The 26712-nt window shown below is 43.5% G+C and overlaps 2 protein-coding genes and 1 long non-coding RNA gene across 9 annotated transcripts in view; 1 reads left to right on the top strand and 2 right to left on the bottom strand.

The window, feature by feature from the left end:
* Positions 1-17590, top strand: AIRE (autoimmune regulator). 6 transcript variants are annotated; one of them, XM_083443318.1, is made up of 13 exons: positions 3-2090; positions 2916-3090; positions 3586-3741; positions 4569-4643; positions 5005-5117; positions 6671-6748; positions 10624-10739; positions 11642-11738; positions 12310-12465; positions 12877-12998; positions 14414-14507; positions 15776-15844; positions 16252-17590. In XM_083443318.1, exons 1-13 carry the CDS (start codon positions 1920-1922, stop codon positions 16330-16332), a joined length of 1503 nt encoding a protein of 500 aa, XP_083299444.1. In that variant the 5' UTR covers positions 3-1919; the 3' UTR covers positions 16333-17590. The 6 variants fall into 6 exon arrangements, with proteins under 6 accessions (XP_083299442.1, XP_083299440.1, XP_083299441.1 ...); XM_083443317.1 differs by having other exon boundaries at positions 5-2090; positions 14414-14513; XM_083443316.1 differs by having other exon boundaries at positions 1-2090; positions 15776-17590.
* On the bottom strand, positions 2964-4996 carry LOC310678910. Its single transcript, XR_014512025.1, has 3 exons — positions 4701-4996; positions 3709-3851; positions 2964-3097 (listed from the first exon to the last, which is right to left on the bottom strand). It is a non-coding gene; the product is annotated as an uncharacterized lncRNA (long non-coding RNA).
* LOC310678853 (uncharacterized protein) overlaps positions 17544-26712 on the bottom strand; it is a 13937-nt gene continuing 4768 nt past the window's right edge. For both annotated transcript variants that reach the window (XM_083443327.1, XM_083443326.1), the window contains exons 2-9: positions 26045-26146; positions 25543-25629; positions 24355-24462; positions 22290-22432; positions 21325-21372; positions 19245-19287; positions 18392-18859; positions 17544-18113 (exon numbers count right to left, since the gene is read on the bottom strand). In XM_083443327.1, the coding sequence (XP_083299453.1) occupies positions 17815-18113; positions 18392-18859; positions 19245-19287; positions 21325-21372; positions 22290-22432; positions 24355-24462; positions 25543-25629; positions 26045-26146 (1298 nt within the window). In that variant the 3' untranslated portion in view covers positions 17544-17814. The remainder of the gene's footprint in view (positions 18114-18391; positions 18860-19244; positions 19288-21324; positions 21373-22289; positions 22433-24354; positions 24463-25542; positions 25630-26044; positions 26147-26712) is intronic.

The raw sequence follows: 26712 nt of genomic DNA on the forward strand, positions 1-26712 counted from the left end.
AAGGCTCCCAGATCCAGCCCCCGGGCCTTAGTTTGCCTACCCGTGGTAAATAGAATAGGGGCAGAACTAGAATTAGTTGGTTCTGGCTCCATCTCCACTTGGTCTCTCAGCTTTTTGCTCTACCAGTTCCATGGACCATAGAGAGGGAAAGGTGGTTAAACGAGTATGAAGTTTTTAAAGGGGGATTAAATCCCCCCCCAAGTGGCCACAGAGTAATTGAAGTTGTGTACCCCTATTTTAGGTGACTATAAATAAGCCTTGTCGTTTTTTTAGCTTCATTCAGTAGGAAAAGTTCTAAGCAGTTAAGAGATAATAGCCAAGTATCAAAGTTTATAAATCCTGCCACTGACAGGAATGTTTCAAGGTGCTTTGAAGCCAGTGGTATGCTTGGGAGTTTGCATGAGTTTTCATCTCTGAACTTGTTCTCCCAGATTTAGCATGTAAAAAGTAAACAAACCCACCCACTGCTTGTAATTAACTGCTGCCAGCCATCCTGAATTACAGTGGAGAACAATTAAGAGAAGTGTTTGGTTTCTAAAATAATTCTGGGAAGTCCATTGAAGTTTGGAAGGGTGGGGCAACCCACAGATCTTACTAGGAGTATCATAACCAGCAATCCTTAGCCACTTGCAGAAACGATTTGGAGAAGCAATTCTTATTTGTGGACCTAAGGATTTCTTCCCTATCAATCTGAAATAAAGGATCCCTTGGTTTGACATAAAGATGGAAAATATTATGGGCTGCCAACCAGTCAACAATGTACTTGTTTGCCTAGTAGAGCCATGTTCCACCAGAAAACTGATATCAGGCTCTAAATGGACCATATAATCTGGGTTTTCCCAAATTTCTGCAAATCAAGATCCACCCACAATAATGCCAATCATGATCCAGTGGATTTCACGCTAGTTGCACCCATGACATTGACCTGCTAGATTATATTAGGGCTGCATCCCTGATCACCCCAGATTCTCCCTTGCTCTAGGCCCACCCAAGGGGTTCTTGAATTTGGAATTTGGAAATTGACAAATGTAACTATATCTTCTGACATAACATGAATCTAAGGTTTATTTCTCAGGGTGGTTGTGTAATGGATTGTCATCACCTCTGAATACATTGTACTGTGCTGTGTGGGTTTTTTAAAGCACTAACATAGCCCCAACAATGAGCCTATAGAGCCCAATCCATGTCTTAATTGTTTTGAAAAGTACCTTCCATAATCCTTCCATTTTCCAGTCCTGTAAGTGCGTGCAGATGGTGTAGGGTGGAGTGAAAATCTCTCAAGCATTTTCAGAAAACGAAGCAAGCCAAATAGACTTAATTGGAGATAGCTTCAGCTTCCCAGATCTATCAGAGGGTCATCACTGGGATTCTATTGGTTCACCAACAGGGTTCTTTGGTGGTGGTGGTTTTTTGCAACACCCCCACTCCATTCTCCACAGACTGAGCATATAAAAAGCACAAGGAATTACAGAAAACAGGTCCATGTGAAATACAGATACCAGATAACATCTCCTTTTGACAGGTGAGGCCAATAAGACCACCTTCCTCCTTTGTTTAGCAAAGACAGAGCAAGCAAAACAAATCTAATCTGGATGTTCAGCAGTCATTGAAGAAGTGAAAGACAATGAGTAATAGAAAAGGAGTGATATAAATATGAGTTTCTTTTTACAAGCTATACTTGCAAATCTGAATTTCCACAGGCAGGTGGTCTTGAGAGTGAGGTTTCTAAAATAAGCCAGGATCTGGCTGCTTACCCTACCCTGTACGGTCACTTCTACCCAAGATGCATGTTCCTTCACAGCATCTGCCATGACCCAAGCAAGTGTACATCAAAATTAAGGTATCTTTTAGTAAGGGTTAGCAGCTGCACCGTGACCAGAAATGGGCATGGAAGATGCATGCTTCTAACAATCCTGTAAATGTTACCCTCTCTCAGGATGTTCGGTTCTGATAACAAACCTTTAGGAGAAGGAGACCTGCGGAAATTACTTAAACTTTATCGCACAGAGATCTCCATGGCAGTCGACGATGTCTTCCCATTGCTCCACGGACTGGCAGATCATGACATTGTCACGGAAAAGATGTTCAAGGTGAGAGAAATAAGAACAATGATGAGATGATATATACTTCAAGTTTTCCTACTGACTATTAGAACAATCTCTTGTGGCATGCATATAATTTGTACAGAGGATAAATTATATATACCTGCCCTTTTTTTGTTTGTGTACTGCTGAACTATGACTCCTTCCTGGCCTTCATTTCTTTTATTGTTCTCTGAAATTTTAATCTGGTGGTTTTATTTTGTTTCTCTGAACCCAGTTAGGGAGGTCAGGTAGAAAGAGAGAGGTTTTTATTTGCGGTTGATGCTGCTTGTATCATAGCACCAATTTGTAGTCATGAATCTCAGTGTACATCGTATATTATTTTATACACCAAAGATCATGGGTGTTGTATGAAAATCCTTGCAAATGGCACAAAATCCTAAGGGCTGTGAACAATCAGAGCAGACCAAATAAAAATTAATGAACATTACTAATTTAGTTTTATTAATGTCAATGGGTCTACTCTAAGTAGCACTAGCATTGGCTACAATATTAAGCCTTGGGAAGCACTATTGTTTTGTAGACCTTCAAAGTGAGCAGTTCATGAGATGAGCAGTTCTGGAGTGCTTGTGTGATGGCCCATGTTTAATTCATTGGTTTCCCCTTTTTTCAGCATTATTGGCACTTCACAGTTGTTGTTCTTCAGTTTATAATATGTCCCCGGGACTTTACCTGCAGTGCCAGAATTTGAGACTCTTGCTGTAACTTCAGAAGACAGATTTGACTGCAGTGTACTTAAGCAATTTAGGGGAGCAGTTAAATCTACCAGTATTTGGAAAGTAGACTAGCCTTGCTTTTTCTTTCTCCCTGAAGGATACTCTCCATCTGAAGGAGAAGGATGGCTGCCACAAGGCCTTCCATGCCATGTTAACGTGGCTGTTGAGCCAGGACTCCTCTTCCATCAGGGACTTCTGGAGGGTTCTCTTCAAGGATTATAACCTGGAGAGATATTCCAAGCTCCAGTCCATTCAAAGCAGCTTTCCTAAAGGTATTTGCTGAAGTCATCATAGCCATGAAGAAATTGAAGATGAGTGAAATATAAGTGGAAATAGATTTAGAAACGCCTCTCTCATGTTTAAAAGCTGGGAATCATTTATTTATTCACCTTTCTTGTTTAGCTTGTTTATTTTACTGCATAATATAATGTGTTTTCCTGCTCCAGGGACAATTTCCCCCACCCTGAAGCACAATTTCTATAATCAGGCGAGAATCCCACAAAACAGACTTATGGATGGGTGTTTATTGTGGATCCATGCTCCTTATGCATACACATTTATTTGCAGTGTCCACATATCTTTGGCATCAAAATGGCAGCCTATATTCCCCACTGCATCATACCTTGTTTAATCTCCATTTACCCTTTATGGGGAAAATACAAAAATAAGGAAAAAAAGCTTGTTGCTAGCAACCCACTGTTGCCTCATTTACAATATTAAGCCCTGTCTAGACATGCCTCCAGTCTCAGAATTTGCTTTCTTTTCAGACCTGGATCTCAGTAGGTATTGCAGCAGGGCAAGGAAGCTCGCAAGCAGTCCTAAGGTATTGACTCAGCACAAATCCCAAGGGAAGAGGAAAGCGACAGATGAAAAAGATGCTTTGCACCCACCTCAACTTTCAGCAAAAGGCGACCCACACCTTGGTATAGAACTATTTTCTGGGGTTTTGCTGTGCTTTTTGTGGATGCAAGAGTTGCTATTAAACATGCCAAAGAGGATTAGGAATGGATTTCCTCCAGGAAGAAATAAGGATCTGGAATGAGAATTTTCAATTTCAAGAACATCAGCACAAGCCATTCTCTTTTTTGGTAGTATTTCACTACCTTGATTTGTTTTATTTAAGATATTGATATACGGTACCAGTTTTCAGGCGAGCTTTGCAATGCAGTTTCCATGCAATGCTAACGAACTGAGCATCAGTTTAAATATATATTTTTTAAAAAACAGCCAAGGCAAGAACTTTCTGAAAACTAGATCTCCTTCTTCTCAGAGCTACAGCTCTCCTCCTCCTCAGTCAGGGTGGTGGTGGTGGTTAGGGAGGGAGAGGCCACCTCAGCTGCAATACTAGGAGCTAGGCCCGGGGGCCGGATCCGACCCAATCGCCTTCTAAATCCGGCCTGCGGACAGTTCGGGATTCAGCATGTTTTTACATGAGTAGAATGTGTCCTTTTATTTAAAATGCATCTCTGAGTTATTTGTGGGGCCTGCCTGGTGTTTTTACATGAGTAGCATGTGTGTTTTTATTTAAAATGCATCTCTGGGTTATTTGTGGGGCATAGGAATTCGTTCATTCCCCCCCCCCAAAAAAAAATATAGTCCGGCCCACCACATGGTCTGAGGAACAGTGGACCAGCCCCCTGCTGAAAAAGTTTGCTGACCCCTGTCCTAAACACATACTTGCTGTTTATTCGGGGCGGGGGGGGGGGAGCCTTGTTTTCAGTATTGTAATGCATGTCCTATAAATCAACAGGATCCCTTCCAAAGGCAAAATCTGTGAAGAAGTCAGAGAATGTTGAGACCCAGCATTATCCCCTTTCTCATGGCGGTATGTGCAGCACTTTGGCGTTCTTTGTATCTATCCAGCACTGACCTAACATGGTACCTTGACTGATTTCACTCAGAAGTGACCGAACTCTGTTTCTTCTTATTTAGATTCTAGATCAGGGATGAGGATCCTGTGGCACTCCATATTTTGTTGGACTACATCTCCCATTATTGTGGCCTACTGGCCACACTGGCTGGGGCTGATGGGAGCTGGAGTCCCAACAATATCAGGAGAGGCAAAGGTTCGTCACCCCCTTCTACATCAAAACGAAGGCAACTAAGCTGATATAAAAATTTAGACTGTATGAATTCTGTGTCCCTGCTTTGATGAGATAAATCCAGTGTGATCTTCCATTTCCCAGGTGACACTAAGAAATGCATCAAAATTGGTGGTGAGTTTTATGCAGCAGACAAACTGGAAGAGAGGAACAAAGCTCAGGAACTGAAGCCCAGCGGGAAAGCTAAAGAATCCCAGGTCCGTAAATACATATGCCACACAATATACTTCTAATCCTTTCCCATTTTCTCTGCCTCTTTTGCTTTGAAGTTACTAGCAAGCTTTGGGGGCCACAGAGTCCTTCAGACCATAGTGCTGGGTGAGTGAATCATGGCTTTGCTTTCGCCAAGGGCAGACAACTGCCGTTTTTTGTTTATGCAGCACCTGCAGTCAGGTGCTTCACAATTACTTCTGCGTGCAATTACCAACCTCTCTATTAAGGGGCAAACCCGGCAGCTTCGGCTCATGGCAGGCGAGTCACATGACCCACCCACCCACCTCACTCAGGGAATTTACTGGTAGAACAGAACAAGCAGTTGCCTAAGTGAAGCCTTAGTCTGGTCCTGCACCCGAGAGTCAGACAGAAACGAGGGGGGCTGGGCTCCTGTACTTTTAATAGCTGCTTAGAAGAGGGAATTGCAACAAGAGTAGTAGGTTAAATGAGAGCTACAACTGCTGAAATTCCTTCTTCTGCACAACTACTAAAGATGCAGGAGTCCTATTCAGCTGAACACCCCAACCAACAACCTTCCTTCAGGTGTGGCTTGTGCCTCTTGGCCTCACAACTCAGCTTGACCCTTTTACCTGTGGCTTGTGTGAGTTTTCTGCACATTCCAGTCAAAGTTCAAAGGCTACGGAGGAGAAATTTATAGCTGATCCAGTGTTGTTAGGTTCTGGATGAGCTGTGTTTTAATGTATGTCTGTTGCAAAGCCTTTGTGGTGCTCTTTTATTGTTTTTATGTTGTTTATGTATACTGCTTAGAGATTTTTTAAAATATTAAGTTGTTTAGAGAAGCTTTTAAATAATAAACGTGTGCGTTATCACCAGTGGCGTAGCGTGGGGGGTGCAGGGGGGGCCGGCTGCACCGGGCGCAACAAATGGGGGGGGGGCGCTCGCACTCGCAGCTCTCTGCCCCTACCTGGCTCACTCACTCTCTCTCACTGCAGTGCTGGCTGTGCGAATCCGATCCGAGCCGCCGGGTCGCAGCCCACTGTGGAGGGGAGGGTGCCAGGCGTGCGGTGCGGTGCAGAGAGAGAGCGAGGGACTATCTGGGGGAGGGACAGTGCAGCGGGGGGGGGGCGCAAATTACTTGCCTTGCCCCGGGTGCTGACAACCCATGCTACACCACTGGTTATCACCACAGCTGCTGCAAAAGGCAGCATCAGAGAGAATAACATTAATTAATAACTTTACTGCAAGACCCATGGATGACCCATACCTGTCAGTTTTCTTAAAGAGACAGAAGAACATCTCCAGTGGCATTGGGGAGGAGCTGGAGAGGAGCATCATTTTAGCTTTTCGAACACATTGAAGCACCAACACTTTGCATTGTGACCCTCATCTAGTGCAGCCTTTTCCAACCCGGTGCCTCCTTAAAGATGTTTGTGACTACAATTCCCATCAGCCCCTGCTGCATCTGGAGTGCACCAGGTTAGGGAAGGCTGGTCTGGGACAGTCCTACTTGGAATAACTGATATGATCAGTGGGGTGGACTTACTCCTTGGTTCATAATTCTTCTCTTGATTTTCAGAACGGAGATCAAAAAGCAAACTTGCAGAATAGGTGCCCTGCCCCCCCTTTCCACACTGTGGATCCAGCCCCCCAGCAGGTAATAAAAAGAATGTCATTTTCCTTTCCCTGTGCTAAAGGTATGTCAGCTTCCCTCTGTCAGTGCTCTTCATATATGGCGGAGGAGGTTTCTCCTGTTCTTCATATATTTCCACTTCTTCGTATAGTGGGATTTCTTGCTGGTTTTTTGTGTTTTTTTGGTAACATGGAAAACGGTTCACACAACGTTATTTTATTTTGTTATTCATCATATTTGTATTCTACCCTTCCTGGAAAGGAATTCAGGTGGTTTACGTAGGATTATTTATCCTATATCTTCACCAGAACCCTGTGAGGTAGGTTGGACAGAGAGATAAATGGTGACTTTTCCTAAAGTCTACCAGTTAGCTTTGTGGCCAAGTAGGGATTTGAACTCAGGTCTTCCCAGTCCAGCTCGAGTGTACTATCCACTCAAACACTTTTTTAGCGTGCAAATAGGAGCAAGTGGAGTTTCCACCCCTATGGGATTTAGAACTCATGGGCTGGGTGTGGCGTTCGTATGAAGTCCCCGGTTGTCTCACAGACTATTGACCCATACACCACTAATCCACTGCCACCAACCAAGTCCTCCCTGGTAAAATCACTTAGTCTCAGTCAGGTTCTCAAGGTAACAAAGAAGAGTACAGTGGTGCCCCGCAAGACGAATGCCTCGCAAGACGGAAAACCCGCTAGACGAAAGGGTTTTCCGTTTTGGAGGTGCTTCGCAGGACGAATTTCTCTATTGGCTTGCTTCGCAAGACGAAAATGTCTTGCGATTCCTGGGGGGGGGGTTTTGCTCCCCACCCCCTTTTTCTAAGGCACTAAGCTGCTAATAGCCTTTTAGCAGCTAATCCGCTAATCCCTTAAGCCTTTAATAGGCGCTAATAGCTGCTAAACCGCTAATAGCGCTAATCCGCTAATCCGCTAATGGGCTTGCTTCGCAAGACGAAAAAACCGCTAGACGAAGAGACTCACGGAACAGATTATTTTCGTCTTGCGAGGCACCACTGTATAGTTTATTGTAGACACAAACAAACTTTGTGCATTCCAAACGTTGTTACTCTTTACCTTCTTAGTCTTATTTTATCCTATCTCTATCTCTTCTACCTCCCCTCACACAAGAACCCACTGCAGTAACTGTCTCTCTATTTCCAACTGCCTGCGAACTGCTTTTCCAACTGCCTTTCCCAACCAGCCAACCCACTAAAACCAACCAACTACCCACCATCAACTAACTCAAACCTCATGCTAAGCCCTTTTATAAACAGGTAGGCTCCGCCTCCGGCTTTCCTATTGGTCTATATTTTTAACCCTTTCTCACCCCCCTGTACAGACATTTTCTAAATGAACAGGCAAACGCCACACTGGGTATTGTCAGGAAGGGGGAAACCCTGAGATTAAACATAATCAAATGTGCACGCACACACATATGAAATGGGACAGATTTGCAGGTATTTTTAGCATCTGTATTTTCAGCATTATGCTAAATTTAATGAGGAAAAAAGAAAATGTGGAAGGAGGGTAGTTGGGCAGTTTGTCTGTTCAAACAAGTTGAAGGCATAAGCACCTTTTAAGGAGAGATGCCTTGTGCTTTTATGCTGCAGGTGTATTTCCCAAGTAACCACTCCACATATAAGCAGTCAGCACTGTAGCTTTTGGAAAATACATCTGGAAACCTGCAAAGGAGGCAGCCAATCGTAACTCCCCGGTGCATCACCTCATGTGATTACAGACACACTTCCCCATGTGGTTACTGCAGGCAAACATTATGATGTTTGTTGTGAGATGCACACAGTGGCACCTGGAAACACATCTGCCAGAGAAAATGTGAAACGGTCTTCACTTTTTTAAATGTAAAAGCCACAGAAATTGGACACCGATGAAGACTGGATGGAGTGAGAGCCACAGACTGTGCAAGCCCCTTGCTGCAGTACAGTCAGGTCAAATCCATACCATATATTTAAAGCACATAGTTTTCCTCTAGAGAATCCTGGGGAATGTAGTTTAAGGTTGCTGAATATTGTAGCTCTGTGAGGGGTAAACTACAGTTCCCATGATTCCTTGAGGGGAAGCCTTGTGTTTTAAATGAATGGTGTCGATGTCACCACATTCACAAATCATGCCTAAAACAGGAGCAGTCAGAAGTACACCGAAGCCAGTCTTTTGGCCTGAAAACTAGTGTTTCTTTATAGACAAGATGTGCTGAGCATCACAACTGTCCTAGACAGAGGCACATCTGACACAGGCACGTTGAGTGCTACCCTTTGCCTTGCATTTTTTTCCTTTTTTAAATTGATACAGCAAGAAAAAATAAAAAAACACAAATACCAAATTACACACAGGAATAACCATAGACACATAATTTTCTTAACAAACAATAAAACATATATTGGTCTTAACACTAAAGACCCAACCTCCCGTCTATTCCATATTTTGATTTCATATTACTTATTGCCAATACACACTTTTAACATAATTAAACTTTTTCTTAATATATCTAATTTCTTCTATCTACCTTGCAACTACTACTGAAGTTCCTCGAATGCTGCAACAGAATTTAAACTACTGTATTTATTTTTCAAATATTCTTTGAAAACCTCCCATTTTGAAACAACTTCCTGTTTTGATTTATTCTTTATTTTTTCCGATGGACCGTCTAATTTGGCATATTCTGTCAGCTTTTGGATCCAATCTTGTAAAGAGGGGATTTCATTACTCTTCCATTTCGCCGCAATCAGAACTCTTGCTGCCGCCGTCGCATATAAAAAGATACCCTTCCTCTTTTCCCTTTGCCTTGCATTTCTGATGCTTTTAAGCAGAAAATGAATCTCCACCAAGCCACATAGTTCATTATGTCTTGAAAGTTTCACCCCACTTGGGAAGTCCCAGGTTTCCTCAGCTTCTTAGACTGGTGCCAGATTCACCCATGGGACAAGGTTTCACCATGAGAATCATTTCTCCTTGGCAGAGCTTAGTGCCGCTCCTGCCAGAATGGAATTCCCCAAAGATTTCAGTTAAAGGCTGTTGCACAGCAAGGAACACCTTGCACATCAAAGCCAGTATTGGTCCTCACTTTCCCCTGCTCAGTTGGGTTTTGCTTCTGAAGCCATTTCTCTTAATAAGGGCAAATTAGCAAAACTTGCAGAGGCTCAGTTACAATGTCCGTTGCATGCCCTCTGTGCCTCCCGCCAAGGCTCTCAAGTTTTGGAAACGCAGTATTTGAAGAAAGAAGCAAAGCGCAAAGGACAGAACAAGCCCTGTTTCCTACAGGAAGCAGCACTGGACTTTATTACTGTCAAGCATTCCTGCTGCATCAGACTCTGCTCCACAAATGACCAAAGTTCTGACGCTATTTTCTTGGATGTTCTGTCTCAAAGCAGAGTTCAATAAGAGCCAGAGCAAGGGCAAACCTCCCTTTAATTCTGTCTGTTTCATGTATTTCCAGTGTTACAATTAATTCACCCATTTCTAGGGATCTTGCCTGCCAGAAAGAGCTCTCCGCTCTAACTCCCTGTTGCCCTGAGACTGCAGAGCTGTAAGGGAAGTGGGACAAGAGCGGCTGGGTTTTGGTTGTGGATGTGTGCACTTGACACTATGTAACTTCATAAATTGTTGCCTGGACTTTCTTGCATTCCTCTTCCCTCCCCATTCCTTTTTCCTTTTGTGTTGTATCCAATCCTGGAGTCTCACAATCACTTTTTTTAAAAAAAAAATCTGTGTAGAGCATTTAATCAATTTTATGCACTTTAAGAGTTGGTGCTGAAAGTAGCAGAGGGTGCTGATCTGGATAGGTGGCTGTAGGTGACATTATGTGCTGCTCCCTAGCCATGTAGAGAGAATCCGTCTGAAAATGGAGTCTTTATTCTATTTCAATTCTCCCAAATTTTGCTGGGCCAGAAGAACGATGACGAATGTGCCGTCTGCAGGGATGGTGGGGAGCTGATCTGCTGTGATGGATGCCCCAAGGCCTTTCATCTCACCTGCCTGGTGCCACCACTGACAGAGATTCCCAGGTAATGACAGTTCTGCTGGTATTTCCATAGCCCCCTGGAATCACATCAAGATCTGGGTGCAGAACAGGTTTTATTTTGATTATAAAGGTAAAGGTAAAGGGACCCCTGACCATTAGGTCCAGTTGTGCCCGACTCTGGGGTTGCGGCGCTCATCTCGCTTTATTGGCTGAGGGAGCCGGCGTACAGCTTCCGGGTCATGTGGCCAGCATGACTAAGCTGCTTCTGGCGAACCAGAGCAGCACACGGAAACGCCGTTTACCTTCCCGCTGGAGTGTTACCTATTTATCTACTTGCACTTTGACGTGCTTTCGAACTGCTAGGTTGGCAGGTGCTGGGACCGAACAATGGGAGCTCACCCCATTGCGGGGATTCGAACCGCTGACCTTCTGATTGGCAAGTCCTAGACTCTGTGGTTTAACCCACAGCGCTACCTTATAAGCCACCTTAAATGCTTGCTTGCTAGAAATCCAGGATATAATGGCTTGAAACAAGTATCTGAACCATGATCAGACAGTTTTTACAGTTGATCTTCCTTGTGCATGTTCGGAGGGCATATTGGCCTAACCCCAACCACAGTTCTCACAGCAGATGAGGATGATTACCGGACTTGCGCAGAGCCTCTTCTCTTCTAGGAATAGGGAGTGGCCTAGGGGGAAAAGGCACCCACCCTTTAATTTCTCAGGATCTTTCCTGTGTGCAATTTGTTTATGTCTTCCTGCCCTCACTTGCAATAGTGCATCTGAGATTGGCGGTAGCACTCTGATACGCCATTTTCCATTGGGTGCGTGGGGGACTGTTTTTGTTTACATTTGCTTAACTTGTTTCACCCATTTCTTCCTCTCTTTCTCTACTTGCTATTCACGACCATGCTCTTGTCTTTTTCCCCTCGGGGCGCTGAGCAGCGGGACATGGAGGTGCGATTCCTGCTCCTCCGGGCAATCGAAACAGTACAGGTGCAATGGAGAAGAGAACAGCAGGAATGCACTTTCTCAAACACAGGTATAATTATGATCCTTGATTTCTCTCTCTCTCTTCACGATCCTCTCTTTTCCTCTGCCTTGCGGGAAAATGTCCTACATGAAGCAACTCTAAGAAACTGCTCTTTCGCTCTTGTCTCCTTCAACAGCTGTTTATGGTCTTTTTGTGCACATTTATTTGCAGTCCACTTTTCCTTTGTGAGAAAAGGGAGAATAAATGGCCCGGACTTTTAGAATGCAATACTTTAATATGAACTAAATTGCAGTCTCTGAAGGTGTTTTAAGACCTTCACATGACCACCACCCGAAAACCCTGCTGAAATATAAATTGTATCCTGCAGTGACCCCTTCTGGCTGTTTTCCATTACTGCTGAGTGACATTTCTTTAATTTTTTTTTAAAAAATAATTAGTTTGTAGGACAATCTATCAGATTTATTATTGCAATAGAAGTAAAATGGTAAAAATGAAGTTCAGTGTGTTCATTACTACACTTAGTCACTTTTTTAATACAAAAGGCAAACTCAAATCTTCTTATGCAAGTAATGTGATATATTCTGTCAATATAATATATTTATTTTGCATGCCTGCTTAGGGAGCTGTATATGTCCAGAGGACAACAGAAGATGGAAGGAGGGTTCTCATCAAGGAACCTGTGTGTGCCTCCCTCAGGCAGCCTTTGCCCTCTGTGACCCCAGTGTCTGGGGTGCCACCGCCAACCGTTCAGAATGTGGGAACAGAGAAACAGCTGGTCAGTATCTCACCTCCCGTGGAACTTTCCACCATTCACTGGGCTTAGCCATTTCAAATGCTTTAAATAAGAACAGTGGGCTGCAAAACATTTTGTTGCCTTATTTCTCCTACCGTGCCCTTGGGCTGGTAGTCTTGGTGGAGTCTATTAGGTCTCAAATTAAGTATCTGCTCGATCCTAACATTGCTGTGATGAAACTATACTCTGCTTAGTTCATTTTTCTGAGGGCCTGAAAAACCTTACAATGGCCCCAGTGGAAGTGGTAAGTTAGAAATCAAAGCAATTGCAGTGGACCAGACAAACATAAGACGGGATGGTCACATGCGGCGCATGGTAGCTCTGAAGGAGAAAAAGAGGACCATGTTTTGCTAGAAACCTGACTCCAAATTCTTTCTTTTTTTCCCTTTACAGAAGCTGACCATTGGGGAGAAGTGTGGAGTATGCAGGAAAGAAGGAGACCTGATCTACTGCAATAAGTGTTTCCGGGCTTTCCACTGGCCCTGCCATTTTCCTGCCCATGCAGATCAAATCAGGTGACATTTACATCCAAGAATTAAGCCATCCATAGCTCCCCAGACTTTATAGTTCTTGTTTGTGAGAGCGTGAGAGAGTGTGTGAGAGAGAAAGCCAGATGGTGGCTTACTAAGCCTGGTTTAATGTCATAGTAAAGGTAAAGGGACCCCTGACCATTAGGTCCAGTCGTGGCCGACTCTGGGGTTGCGGTGCTCATCTAGCTTTATTGGCCAAGGGAGCAGGCATACAGCTTCCGGGTCATGTGGCCAGCATGACTAAGCCGCTTCTGGCGAACCAGAGCAGCGCACGGAAACACTGTTTACCTTCCCGCCGGAGCAGTACCTATTTATCTACTTGCACTTTGACGTGCTTTCGACCTGCTAGGTTGGCAGGAGCCGGGACCAAGCAACGGGAGCTCACCCCGCTGCGGGGATTCGAACCGCCGACCTTCTAATTGGCAAGCCCTAGGCTCTGTGGTTTAACCCACAGCACCACCCGCGTCCCAATGTCCTAGTACCAGATCAGAAATGCAGGACAGGCACCACAAGATGGGAGTTTTGTTTATGTAAGTGCTGCTCTTCTGAATAGTGCTGCCCTGTAACAGGATGAACATGGTGAGTGGCCTATTTATTGTTTGAACAGGTGTCAGGTGTGCCAGAATGGTGATTCTTACATGGGGGGGGGGGACACTTTACCTGATGCCACTACCCTAAGTCCTTCGCAGATAGATGTTCTAGTATTTTACTCAAAGCAACATCTTGATCTCAAAGCAGACAAAATCCAGAGTTTTCTAAACAAATCCATGCATTTTACCACGTTTATATCCTGGAGTGTCCAGTGTGGACTTCAACTAACTACTCTCCAACGAAAGGTGATGTTGAAGTCCTTATATTACTTTTTAAATAGGCTCTCTCTGCTAGCAAATCTGAATCATACAACTGGAAGCTGGGCCTGGTTGCATAATGAGCTTAATGTTAGCAAAACTGATGTCTCATGGCTCACTCATACAGTTGGACGGTCAACATCACTTTTCAATTGTACGAATCAGCCTTGAGTTTTACCAGGCAATCTTGCGTGGCTTCTCCTTCCTCTCCTCTTAGGGCTTTATTCTCACTGCAGAGTAGTTGAGTAGCTAAGCATGTGCCTGGCCTGTACCAGGTGGGTGCTCACATGATTGAGTATCTCAACCTCCATACAAAAAGGAATCCATGCATATGAAAAACTAGGTTTCAGGAAGAAAGGTTCTAGCCTACCTTTCTTCCTGGCATCTCGTTTTCTATGTGGGTGTAATGTTTTTGTATGGAAGAGCATTCATCCATGTGAGGCCCCTATTCGACCTGAAGTAGTCCAGTCCAGCTTTAACCCGTTATCTGTGCTTTCTGAAATATAGGTTTGTGACTTTGAAGGGTAAGATCCTTTGTGTGTTTTGTTCTAGTGGAATCTTAATGTGCAAATCCTGCACTAGCAACCATCCCATGACCATCAGCTTGGATGGAGCTACAAACTCAAATACCCCAACACTACGAGCGGTAAAGGTCTGGATTTTCCGAAATCTTTTCAACTTTATAGTAGCTAGTGAGTTTAATCTTTGCAGCTCCCCTGTGGAGGTCCATTAGGATGAGAGATAACTGGTTGTGTGGAGACTTGAACTTGGGTCTTCCCAGTCAAAGTCCGACAATCAGACGTACACTATACGGGTTCTCATTATTAATGTTAATACCTGTTAATTTTCTATAACATCAGTGTGTTAATAATACAGTGGAAGGAAGGAGGAACAAGCAGGAAGGGGGTGTGAATGTGAGCAAATAGTTACATTCAAAAAACTTGGTTACCCTCAATAGATGAGGATTAAAAATTGCCAAAGGAAGAAGCAAGGGAGAATGGATCAAGGAAACTGCAGTATACATGAGTTGAATTTGATATTGTTGGTATTTATCTCATGGTATTTATCCTTTGAATATAATGATGAAGACAGCAATAATATAAAAAGAAAGTTTTTTGCTTTGTCCTTCAGTTGCAAATTGAACATCACTTGCTTTTAACTTTGCAACTGAAATGATTAAAGTATGTAAAATCCATCCATCTATCACTTTATTTTTAAGAAGTGCTCCATGGATGACAGAGCCATTTTTAGGGACAACACTGGGAGTCAGTTACCATCAAACCAACCCCCTCCTGCAAAAGAAAGCTGCATGTGGGCTCAGTATACCTGAAGGAGTGTCTCCACCCCCATTGTTCTGCCCAGACACTGAGGTCCTCCTCTGAGGGTCTTCTGGCGGTTCCCTTGCTGCGAGAAGCCAAGTTACAGGGAACCAAACAGAGGGCCTTCTCGGTAGTGGCACCCACCCTGTGGAACGCCCTCCCATCAGATGTCAAAGAGAAAACCAACTACCAGACTTTTAGGAGACATCTGAAGGCATCCCTGTTTAGGGAAGCTTTTAATGTTTAAGACTATTGTATTTAAATATTTTGTTGGAAGCCACCCAGAGTGGCTGGGGAAACCCAGCCAGATGGGCGGGGTATAAATTAATGTTATTATTATTATTATTATTATTTATTATTATTATTATTATTATTATTATTATTATTATTCAGTCTTCACCCTGATTGTAGGCTACATACATCCTGCTGAAGGGATTTCCCTTTTCCTAGTTGACTAGGTTATTCAGCATTTATATAATGGAGAATTACTAAGGCTGCAATTCAATAAATGGGTAAATCCCATTGAACAAATTGGGCCTTACTTCTGAGTAGACGCGCATAGGATTGCACTGTAAGATGAGATTTTGAATCCTAGGTGGTGGAAGAATCTGCTGGGACTGAACCCCTTCTGAACAAGGATGATCTGGACTCTCTCTTAGGGGAGGTAATGGAAAACAAATCTTCTTGTGCTATAATTTGTCCAGTGCTGAACAGGTCTGTGGATTCTGGAATTGTCCATCACAATGCTTGGGATAATTCGGAAGATTTTAGGTCCCCCTTGAGATTAATTTGTTCTTAATTTCAAAACTTTGCACTTTCAAGTTGCAAGTAGTTGTAACTTGAAAGTACTTTCATCACATCCAGTAACACAGCAGAAACTCCTCCGGGCTGCTAGAAAGGATGGCAGATCAGTTATGCCTGGTGGACCTGTGCAGTCTGTGTACTTCAAAACAGGAGAGCGGCTCTATAGTTGTCTACTGTCTGCATTTGCTCCGATGAATTGCTATTCTTATTTCAGTATTGTTGACCTGGTGAACAAATAGAATGCCTCTTTTCTCTCTAATCCTACAGAATACCTTTGATGGGATCTTGCACTGGGCATTCCAGAGCGTGCCTCGTCCGCTGTCAGACACTCAAGGATTCTTCTCATAGGACTCCATTTTGCTACTGTGTCAAACATGTTCCTATTGTCTCTTGCTGAAACATTGGCACCCAAAACTACTTGCTTTCATGTAGTCTATATTACCGTAATGATAGTTCTGTTAAATTGATACTTCTCTGCTCATCTCCAGTTGAGAGAATTGATATTTTCAGTTTGTACCTGAGTAGATTCTCGTAATCACCCTTCAAATAATTGAGTGATGGGGTAGTAATTGAATTGTAGGATATTCTTTTTTCCACAGATTTTTTTTTGATGTGGGTTTCAAAAGCAAAGTCCCTCTGAACATTCTTCCTGGACAAGTTCCATGCTTCCTTTGTCAATGAGATTACTTTATGCCATTCCGATAGTGTGCTAAAGCCTAGATTTAACCAGAAGCTTTTCCCTATTACTCTGCAAATTAAATTATCAGACACTTTTGAGGTTCTACAGGAGCCATTGCTATGGTTCCAGTTCTCAGGCACCATGAAGAGGAAACTGTGTAGCAAGGAGACAAAGCACAGCAGAATTTCCCAGATGCTTTGAAATGTGGAGAATCCAAGCCGCCTAAGGGGACATTATAGAACCAAATGTATTCAAGAGGGCAGGGACTCAAACTGCCATCAGCACCAGCCAGCATGGCCAATTGTAAGGGGATGATGGGGATTGCTGTCCTACAATATCCAGAAGGCCACAGGTTACCAGCCATGTCCTTCAGACTTAAAAGTTTATAATAACTGATGAGTTTACTGATGTGAGTTAATATGTGTTGCTTATGATTATGTGATATTGTAGGTGTTTGTGGACTGCCCTTAAGTGAGTGTACTTGTCCCTTATAGCTTGTCTCTCACAGCTACTAATGGCAGAACACCTTGTAGCAATTCATGTCATATGCTGAGTTAAAACATTAAAGATGTCGTGGCTGCTCCTAAATGATAAAATTGTTCTCCTGGAAGCTTTCCCAAAGTCAACCTGAAACAGTAAGAACCATTTGGGCTGCATTTGGAGGGTAAGGCTAAACTAGCAAATATTTTATTGCTTTCTAGTGCATGAATATCATGGACATTTTATTTTAATGTGTTTAACTTTCATTAGTTACCTGGGGAATCCCCTTTGGGAGACGATGGGTTGCAATTTAAACAAATGAATCATTGCTTCTTAATTAGCAAAATATGTAAAATGCATAGTTTTTGCCATACTTTATTAGTGAAATAGGAAATCCAACCTCTTTTAGAACTGGTTTACTAATCTGGACCAATAAATCAGTGAATGGTAAAACACTGAATGGAATATCTCTTCAGTTCATGGGAATACAGTTTGATAATAACTAAGATAGAACTAGAGATGAGGAGGAAGGAAACAAAATCACATTTTATGAAGATTGAAAGGAGCTCCAAGTAGTAAACTGGCAACAAAATGACAAGTGAGACTTAGTAGTTCACTATTTTCTGTCCCTTTTCTACAGGGGAGGGGTGGGTGGGAACCATCCCTTACGACTAGGACCTTTCCACACCCAATGTTGTCAGGATCTCCAGCACTAATTTTTCCAGTCGCCTCTGGTGCTCAATGATGCTGTTCATTTGCTCCTGCAATGTCAAAACATCCAGGGCTGCATTAAGCTGACTGCATCGGTCCAGGGCTTTCTTTAGGTCTGCATGTTGATACTGCAAGCCAATTAGGTGGCCATTGATATCTTGGAGCTTCACCTGCACGGCTTTGCGATTCCCAAAGGTGTTTTGGAATAGTCGTTTCATTTTGTACACAGAACGCAGGATGGCAAGTCCTAGGCTGGATGCTGTGGGAAACAGAAACAAAGACCAGACCATGAGGAGGATTGAGACAATAATGACATAGCAGAGCCAATGCCCATCTGACATTCATTCCAGTGGGTGGAGGGAAGCCTAGCTACCTAGCCCTATAGCCACTCCCATTCCACCTCCTGTGCCAGTGAGAAAATCTGCCATCCCACCCCAGACAGCTCCCTCTGCCAGCCACCTCCCCCAAATCCCCATGCCCACCAAAAATCAAGGCAGAGAGGATGCAGCAAGTGTAGCCCCGTGGTGTAGGACTCACACATGGTGTGGGGCTTCATGCTCCGGCGCCAATGGGATCTCCGATGTGGTTTCCTCAGCACAGGTGGTGGGTTCGCCTGTGGTGAATCCGGTGGGTTCACCTGTAGTGAATCCGGTGGGCTCGCCTGTGGTGAATCCGGTGGGCTCGCCTGTGGTGAATCCGGTGGGTTCGCCTGTGGTGAATCCGGTGGGTTCGCCTGTGGTGAATCCAGTGGGCTCGCCTGTGGTGAATCCGGTGGGCTTGCCTGTGGTGAATCCGGTGGGCTTGTATGTGGTGAATCCAGTGGGTTGCACCTTGCCCTGGTGAGTACAGATGGTGAGAGACGCATCAGCTCCACTCGAAGGTGCTTGTGTGGGGTCCTGCCTGGTGATTGAGGTGCCACTGGAGTAGTCTCTTCTGATGGCTCGGGCATGGCCTCTTCTGATGGCCCTGGTGTGGCCTCTTCTGGGCCATCATGACAGACCACAGCTAGGGTGGGAGATGATGAAGCTCAGTAACTGACTGTCTCTATTCTTCACAGTAGCCATGTCATTCCCCAAAGAATCAAAGCTTCAATGACATTCGCATATGTGGGCATCCAGGGAATCCATGTGCTGAATTATGGTAGCATTCTAATGGGAACAGGGAATGACTTTGCCTATCTCTGTGAGAGGCACATCAAAGATTCACCCAGCAAAGGGCATACATCACAATACCACAATACAAAATTGGGCATTCCATGCAACCTTTGGTGCAACCACATTATAAAGTCAGCCTTGGACCCAAAGGCATGAATTTGATCCTGGGCTTCCCACATTTAACCCAACACTCTCACTGCTTTGTAACACATACCTCACAGAAAGTTTTCACTGACCTGATGACTGGACCTGGGCTGATTCGCAAAATGGATTCTTTACCTGCCAAATAAAAATAGGCACAGATGATTCAACAGGCATAGCCAAACTGCGTGTCATTCAGCAAAACACAGCACCAAGTCTTGCATTTTTTATAATAGAATCCTAGAGTTCTAGAGTTGGATGGGTCCCTGAAGATCATCCAATCACAGAAGCTATTAGTAAGAAAAATTAATCTCAGCCAGGTGTGTTTGGCACAGCCTGTGCCAACTACCTTTTCTCAGTTTAGCTTTTGCCTATCCCCATTTTGTTTATACTCTTTCCTAATTTACCAAGCTTTTGTTTGGGGCAAATACAGTAAAAGGCCATCTCATTTGCTGTCAAGAATTTCAGCTTGCCTTACTGTTTTCTGGCCCATAAATCATACTTTGGTTACCAGTCATGGTCCCTGGATCCTGCTCTTCATCTGACCCATTCTCTGGTGGCCTCACCAGACATCCTTTTATAATGATATTTATTAAATTTTCCATTTTAACAATCCAATAAAACCACATTAAAAACATTCCAAATCACACAATAATCAAACAGTCCAAATATTATGCCAAATTACAAATCTTTGGTTGGCTTTCCATGCTCTGAGGGTCGGGGAGTGCCGGTCATCTCACATTTGTGCTGCTTTTCATAGTTCTTCCAGGTAGTTCTTCATTTGTTTTTAACAGCCTCCGAGTTCATCTGGCAAGCGAGTTAAATCAATACTGTGTGGGTGTTTATATTCTTTTTCTCTCTCTTTATATTCTTTGTACTCTGAATCTGATCGTGGCATTTCACTTTCACTTCCTCACGCCTGTGATTATCCACTGTGACACATCCCAAAATGGAGGAAATTTGGCTTTCTGCCAGTTCTACCAGGCATATGTCCAAACTTCTCCGTTTTATCTCATTCCAAAGCAATTAAGCCTGTACTTTAGCTAGAAACCTTGATTTCCACAACTGCAAATTCATAAATCTTCTCCAAACTGTTAACAATTAGACCAAAATTATTTCAATGAATACAGTACTCTCCAGTCCCGCTTGCGTACATAAACAATCCAGTAGTCAGTCCTTCCAGGGAGATTTGCCAAGTAAAATAGCAAATACGAAGTGTATGAAAAAGAAACAAAGGTGGCTCACCCCCCTTCCGTTCCGACATACCAGTCCCGTACTGATGATAATCCTTCCAATCGAATCTTTTGGCACCTCAGTGGCTGAATCAATTAGCAGAGTAGTTTATCTCCCCTTACTCAGAGCATGCCCATTAATTAAGTCTGAATTTTCATCTTAAAAAACAGGAGTTTGTTGCTCATGGCGGTGACCTCGGAAAGTTGCCAAAGAGACGCATGGTGTTTTCCACCTAGTGCCCCCTGCCCCCTCATTCCTCCCAGATTGGGAGCAGGTGTTGAGTGACCTGCGAGTGAAGCTGCTCCCCCCCCCCCAGGCCTGGGGCGATGATTACTCCCATCCCATCCTCAAAATATTCTGTGCGAAATGGCTCTGATGTAATGGGCAACCGCCATCATGGGAAGCCAAACGGGAAGCCCTCAACAGACATCCTTTTAACTGTGCTTTCATGAGTGCTTGTGCTCATGATGTTATTAGGGCAGCTCTACACAACCCTACTTCCAATACTGTTTGTACCTGCAAAAGTTTCAGTGTGGACATACTTGCTTTGCTTCCAATTGGTGACAGCTACTATTGCCTGGCCATCATGCCTGCCCCACAGTTAGGCCACAGTCATTGCAGCACATCTCTTAATTATGTGTAGAAGTCCCTAGATCTTCCAGAGACAACACTTTTTTCCAGTTCCATTCACAACAGGTCTACTAGCATTGACAGGGAGGTGGTGCTGGGCTCAACCATTTCATCTTTCCAGGGCCCACAGGCAGCACCCATAGTCTGAGGGGGTTTTTTCATGCTGATAGTGCAGTTCCTTTTTTATATATATTTTAAAATGTCAACTGCTTTGAGCACAGGTGTATTTGTGGAAAATATAATATACGAATAAATTGACAATATCTATGGCTGTCACACACCAATATGGTAAAACTGTTGATAAACTGTTACCTTTTTCCTCCTGCCGTATATTCGTTTTGGATTAGGAAGATATCCACTCTGAAATAAGCATGACATAATTAGTTACTCTGATGCATTAGCGGGATCCCAAAATAGTATTTGAAATGAGGGAATCCACACAAAGAAGTGGGAACTATTTTTGAAACATCTATTTTTTGACATCAGTATATAAGAAGTTGGCTCTATTTCTTAGCACAGATACCACTCCCATCACTCCCATATATATTTATATGTGTTATTGTCATAGGTGCCTGAAAATGTTAATACATCTTTGCTCCAGGAAATACACCTCTTGCCTTTAACTGGCACACACCTGAGCAACATACTGTATAAAAATAAAAAGTAGCAGAAAATGCAAGCAAAAGGAATTCCTTTGTTTCCAATTCTTTTAGTCTAATTTTATGTCTATCTCACCACTAACACCTCTCGTTGTAGCAGGTACAAGGAAGGTACAACAATACTACAGTGGTGCCTCGCAAGACGAAAAGAATCCGTTCCGTGAGTCTCTTCGTCTAGCGGTTTTTTCGTCTTGCGAAGCAAGCCCATTAGCGGATTAGCGCGATAGCGGCTATTAAAGGCTTAAGGACTTAGCGGATTAGCTGCTAAAAGGCTATTAGCAGCTTAGTGCCTTAGAAAAAGGGGGTAGGGAGCGGAAAAAACCCCCCAGGAATCGCAAGACATTTTCGCCTTGCGAAGCAAGCCCATAGCAAATTCGTCCTGCGAAGCACCTCCAAAACGGAAAACCCTTTCGTCTAGCGGGTTTTCTGTCTTGCGAGGCATTCGTCTTGCGGGGCGCCACTGTATATTATTACATAAGGACAGGATATTGTATTCGTGATTATAAGAAGGAAAGGCATGACTGTCTGCAAACTTGAAAGTATCATCTGATACTTCTTTCAGATCACATGTAGAAAATAAGGCATTAAAATTACAGGCATTACAAGTGAACTGCATACCACTATTAATTTTTCTAAAGGAAGCCCTTTATGGCGGATACTTCTCTTCCAGCATTTCCAGCTTTCACGTCCTCCTTCAGCCTCAAATTCTGGTGGCGTGAACCACTTTCCATCAGAACCCTTGATGGACTTCTGCGAAATTCCTATGACAAACAGAGAAGTCACATGAATGTTACACACCTATCCCAATCAGCAAAGTTCACTGAATCATGTAAGAAATCTGTCAACAATTTATCCAATATATACTTTAGAAAACGGCGTTTCCGTGTGCTGCTCTGGTTTGCCAGAAGCAGCTTAGTCATGCTGGCCACATGACCCAGAAGCTGTACGCCAGCTCCCTCGGCCAATAAAGCAAGATGAGCGCCGCAACCCCAGAGTCATCCGTGACTGGACCTAATGGTTAGGGGTCCCTTTACCTTTTTACTTTAGAAAAAAACCATATGAACAGAGATTCTGATACAAGCACTACAATAAATTTCTACATGGGGCTTGGTGCTTCTGACTAAAACTATTCAGTGTTTGATTTTGTTGTAAATAGGTACGCAATAAGAATCACTGATCAGGGAACACAAGTCTGTCTTGATACTTCAGCAGCTCCTCTGCTGAACTCTTCCACTATTTGCTTACATGCTGGGTATATAAAATTGTTTGATTGCTTATTTTTAAGATGAATCAGGTATAGCCTCATTTTTTAATAGTACAGCATGGCAATCTGGCTTTGATTAAATCTAAGATACCTTGAGTAATTTTTCAGTCTACATTATTTGGCTATGTTGCAGAGCAGTGTCTGAGGAAAGGTGCCTTCTGTTTGCTGTATTACTCAGCTACGAGTGATTGCCAAAGGAGAAGCAGAAGCAGCAGCTACCGCAACTGTCTCATGGCTAGCCATTGTAAAATTGCAGGTTGAAGAGGCAATCCATCTAAAAACAGTACAATCACATTTCTGCACACTTTTGGTTCTGACAATAGAGAAGTACTGGTATTTCTTTTCACTTCACAGTATATGGGAAGTGAAAACTATAAAAAAAATAGTCAAATTCATAAATTACATGCTGAAATACTTAAAGCTGATGAAATCACTTGTGCTTTTAAGAGGGATTCAGCTGACTGAAAATCTCATTATGATACTGAAGTACCGTATTTTTCGCTCTATAGGACGCACTTTTCCCCCTCCAAAAATGAAGGGGAAATGTGTGTGCGTCCTATGAAGCGAAAGCAAGAGGGGTCAGTGCGCACCGACCCCTCTCGCTCTCCAGGCTTCAGGAAGCTATCTGCAAGCCTTCGGAGCACGGCGGGAGTTCCCGCAGGGCTCCGAAGGCTTGCGGATAGCAGCCTGAAGCCCAGGGAGCGCAGCACTGCACACCCTGGGCTTCGGGCAGCTATCCGCAAGCTTTTGGAGCGCTCCCCCAGCCCACAAGCTCCAGCTGAAGAGGTTGTGCGTGGCTAAAAAGGAAGCCAAGACAGCCAGCGGGATGGATTTTTTTTCTTCTTTATTTCCCCCCCTAAAAACTAGGTGCGCCCTATGGTCCGGTGTGCCCTATGAATCGAAAAATACGGTAATTGCTGTAAGCTACCCTGGCTCCATAAGCAGAATGGTATATGTATAATATAAAATAAACTGTCTTCTGGGGAAAAATTGGGGGCTTCTATATACACTTACCTAGGAACCTTCCAATTGGACTACTATAATGCACTCAATGTGAGACTTCCCTTGGGATTGGCAAGAAGCTGAAGTTGGTGAAGAATACTGTGGCCAGATTTTGAGTGAACACCGATGTCATGTAAAGATATAGCTTTTTGCCCAAGCTTTCCCTGACCCATAAGACCAGACCCTGCTTTGTGTGTTTCAATACACTGAATTTATGCTTTTAAATGAACATATAAACGAAATGGGACTTATTTCTGTTTTGAGAAGATATGTAGAAGAAAGTGTTCTTCCCCAAATGCAAATGTTAGTCATATACTAACTACATGATGGCTTCCTTCCCATCCCAATTTTTAAATCTGCCATTAGTATTATATGCCTTGTACAGATTTAATATACTCTTCAAAACCAATAGTTTACCTGCTGCCAATTTATCCTTATACAAAACACCTTTAACTTGTCCACAGTGCACAGGAAGGGTGGAGCCCTGCAAATCCTCCTCTTGAATTTTAATCTGCCGTCGTTTTACTAGATGAGATCAAGAAATCGAAGTCAAATAGTTAAAATTCCTATATTTGGGGCTTCTAGAAAATAAATCTGATACCAAACTCCAGACCACCAACATGCAGCACAGAATATTTCATATCATCTGAAGGTAATTCAGATCACTTGTAGTAAGAGTAAATTTTAATCTGAGAGAGAAGTGAAAAGATATCATTCTAGATGAATTATATTCATCTAGTCAACAGAATTTATATACTGCTCGGTTGTAATGAAACCTCTAAGCAGTTTACAATCTGCCAGTCCACTCCAGTGAAGTTCTAGAACAGTGTGATGGAATGAAGTACTTACCGTATTTTTCGCCCCATAGGACGCACCGAACCATAGGACGCACCTAGGGTTTTTTTGGGGGGGGGATAAAGAAAAAAAATATATTTCCCCCCCAGGCGCGGGGCTGGGGCGGGGGAAACCCTAACCCCGACCCCAGAACAGGCAGCTCTCCGCAAGCCTTGGGAGACCGGCGCAACTTCCCGTCGGGCTCCCACGGCTTGCAGATATCTGCCTGAAGCCCAAACAGGTTGGGGAACAGTGGGATGGCGGCGCTCTGCCTCCCCGCTGTTCCCCGAGCTTGTGGGGCTGGCAGTTCTCCCCACCACCAGCCTCCAAACCAGGTTGGGGAACCAAGCTCGGGGCGCGCTGTGCAGCGTGCCGCGTGCTTCGGGCTGCAGGCTGCTGCCCGCAAGCCTTGCGAGCCCGCGGGAACTCCCACCGGGCTTGCAAGGCTTGCGGATAGCTTCCTGAAGCCTGGAGAGCAAGAGGGGTCGGTGCGCACCAACCCCTCTCGCTCTCCAGGCTTCAGCAAAAGCCTGCATTCGCCCCATAGGACACACACACATTTCCCCTTCATTTTTGGAGGGGGAAAAGTGCGTCCTATAGGGCGAAAAATACGGTAGCTATTAACACTAAGGCATGAGTAGCAGGCTAAATGAAGAAAACAGCGAGGAAAAGGATGGGCTTCGCCAGCAGAAAACTGCAAGCTTATTTAGTATCAGAAATTTTACAACATTATGAAAAGTTTGTGACATTCTACAGCATTGAACTTTTTACCTTTTTGAATTCTTCTACCATTCCATCTTTTAGTATATTGCATTCGATGCTTTCTTTTTCTCTTTCTCTTTACTGCATTTGTTGTTCCTTAAGAAAATGTTTCCAATTAATTACACACACTTATTTCTAGTTCCTTCTTCATGCTGCATTAAAGACAGTGCCCAGTGCTAGACGAACTCCATGAAGCCTTTGAACTGTTCTGGAAACCCTACCACATTTTAAATCATAATTTGGTGAAACATTATCCAAATTTCAATTAAATGGAACTTCTCTCATTACCCAAACCAGAAAACAGCACTTAAAAGCTTTGCAACAAGCCAGGATATTAAGCAATAGCTTAATACTCTGCTTGTTTCAAAGCTAGTAGTTTCCTGGTTCAGATGAAATGGAAATATAATTAATGAAAGACTTTCTGGTTTGCTTGCTGGCTCTTCGCATGACCAACCTCTCTTCCCTGAACTATATGCCTTAAACTCCCCTACATATCCATGTTGGTACTCACGGCCATTTCCTAAGCAGTAATCTGGATCACTTTCATCTGTGGAAGTTGATAATTCACTGCTGTTCGCTTCTGAAGTAGAGTTATTTCCAGCATTCTGGGTAACTAAAAATGTATTATTATTATTATTAATTAAAATTGCATGCTGCCCTTCATCCAAAGATCACAGGGCAGTTTACAATATAAAAATATAAAATGAGAACACAAAATACATAACAAAAGAACAGACATACGCCAATAACCATCCTCGCATAAACACATTTTAAAAGCCATAGATTACATAATCACCTGAAGGCCTGGTTATAGAAAAAGATTTTTGCATGGCATCTAATGTATGTTGAACATCTGTAAAGCTATGTCTGCATATTCACCATAATTGTGAAGCCATTATTGCTTTCTCTCATCACTCAAACTGTGCAGCAGCCTTCTTAGCATAAGAGCAGCCCTGTATTCCCAAAAACCGCAGTTTTTGGGGGGTGGGAAGGGAGGGGCTAGTGATGGCGAACCTTTTAAAGACCAAGTGCTCACTTCTGGATTTCTGCAACATGGTGAGCGGACTGCGAATCTGACGGCTCTGTTAGATTCGGCTTCATGGAGCCTGGGGGAAGAGCGCTAGGGTGATGCACCTCCCAAAAACCCCCAAGAGGAGCATTTGGGGGGGGGGTCTCAGG

The sequence above is a fragment of the Podarcis tiliguerta genome, assembly GCF_965153285.1.
Source record: "Podarcis tiliguerta genome assembly, chromosome: 5".
Classification (NCBI taxonomy): Eukaryota; Metazoa; Chordata; class Lepidosauria; order Squamata; family Lacertidae; genus Podarcis; species Podarcis tiliguerta.

Bases quoted from the DNA above. Each gene is read 5' to 3' on its own strand.
- AIRE (XM_083443314.1), top strand. From the start codon at position 1,920: ATGTTACCCTCTCTCAGGATGTTCGGTTCTGATAACAAACCTTTAGGA. The intron at 3,091-3,585 runs GTATTTGCTGAA...CTTTCTTTTCAG, and splicing joins TCAAAGCAGCTTTCCTAAAG to ACCTGGATCTCAGTAGGTAT. The intron at 11,739-12,309 runs GTATAATTATGA...ATGCCTGCTTAG, and splicing joins ATGCACTTTCTCAAACACAG to GGAGCTGTATATGTCCAGAG.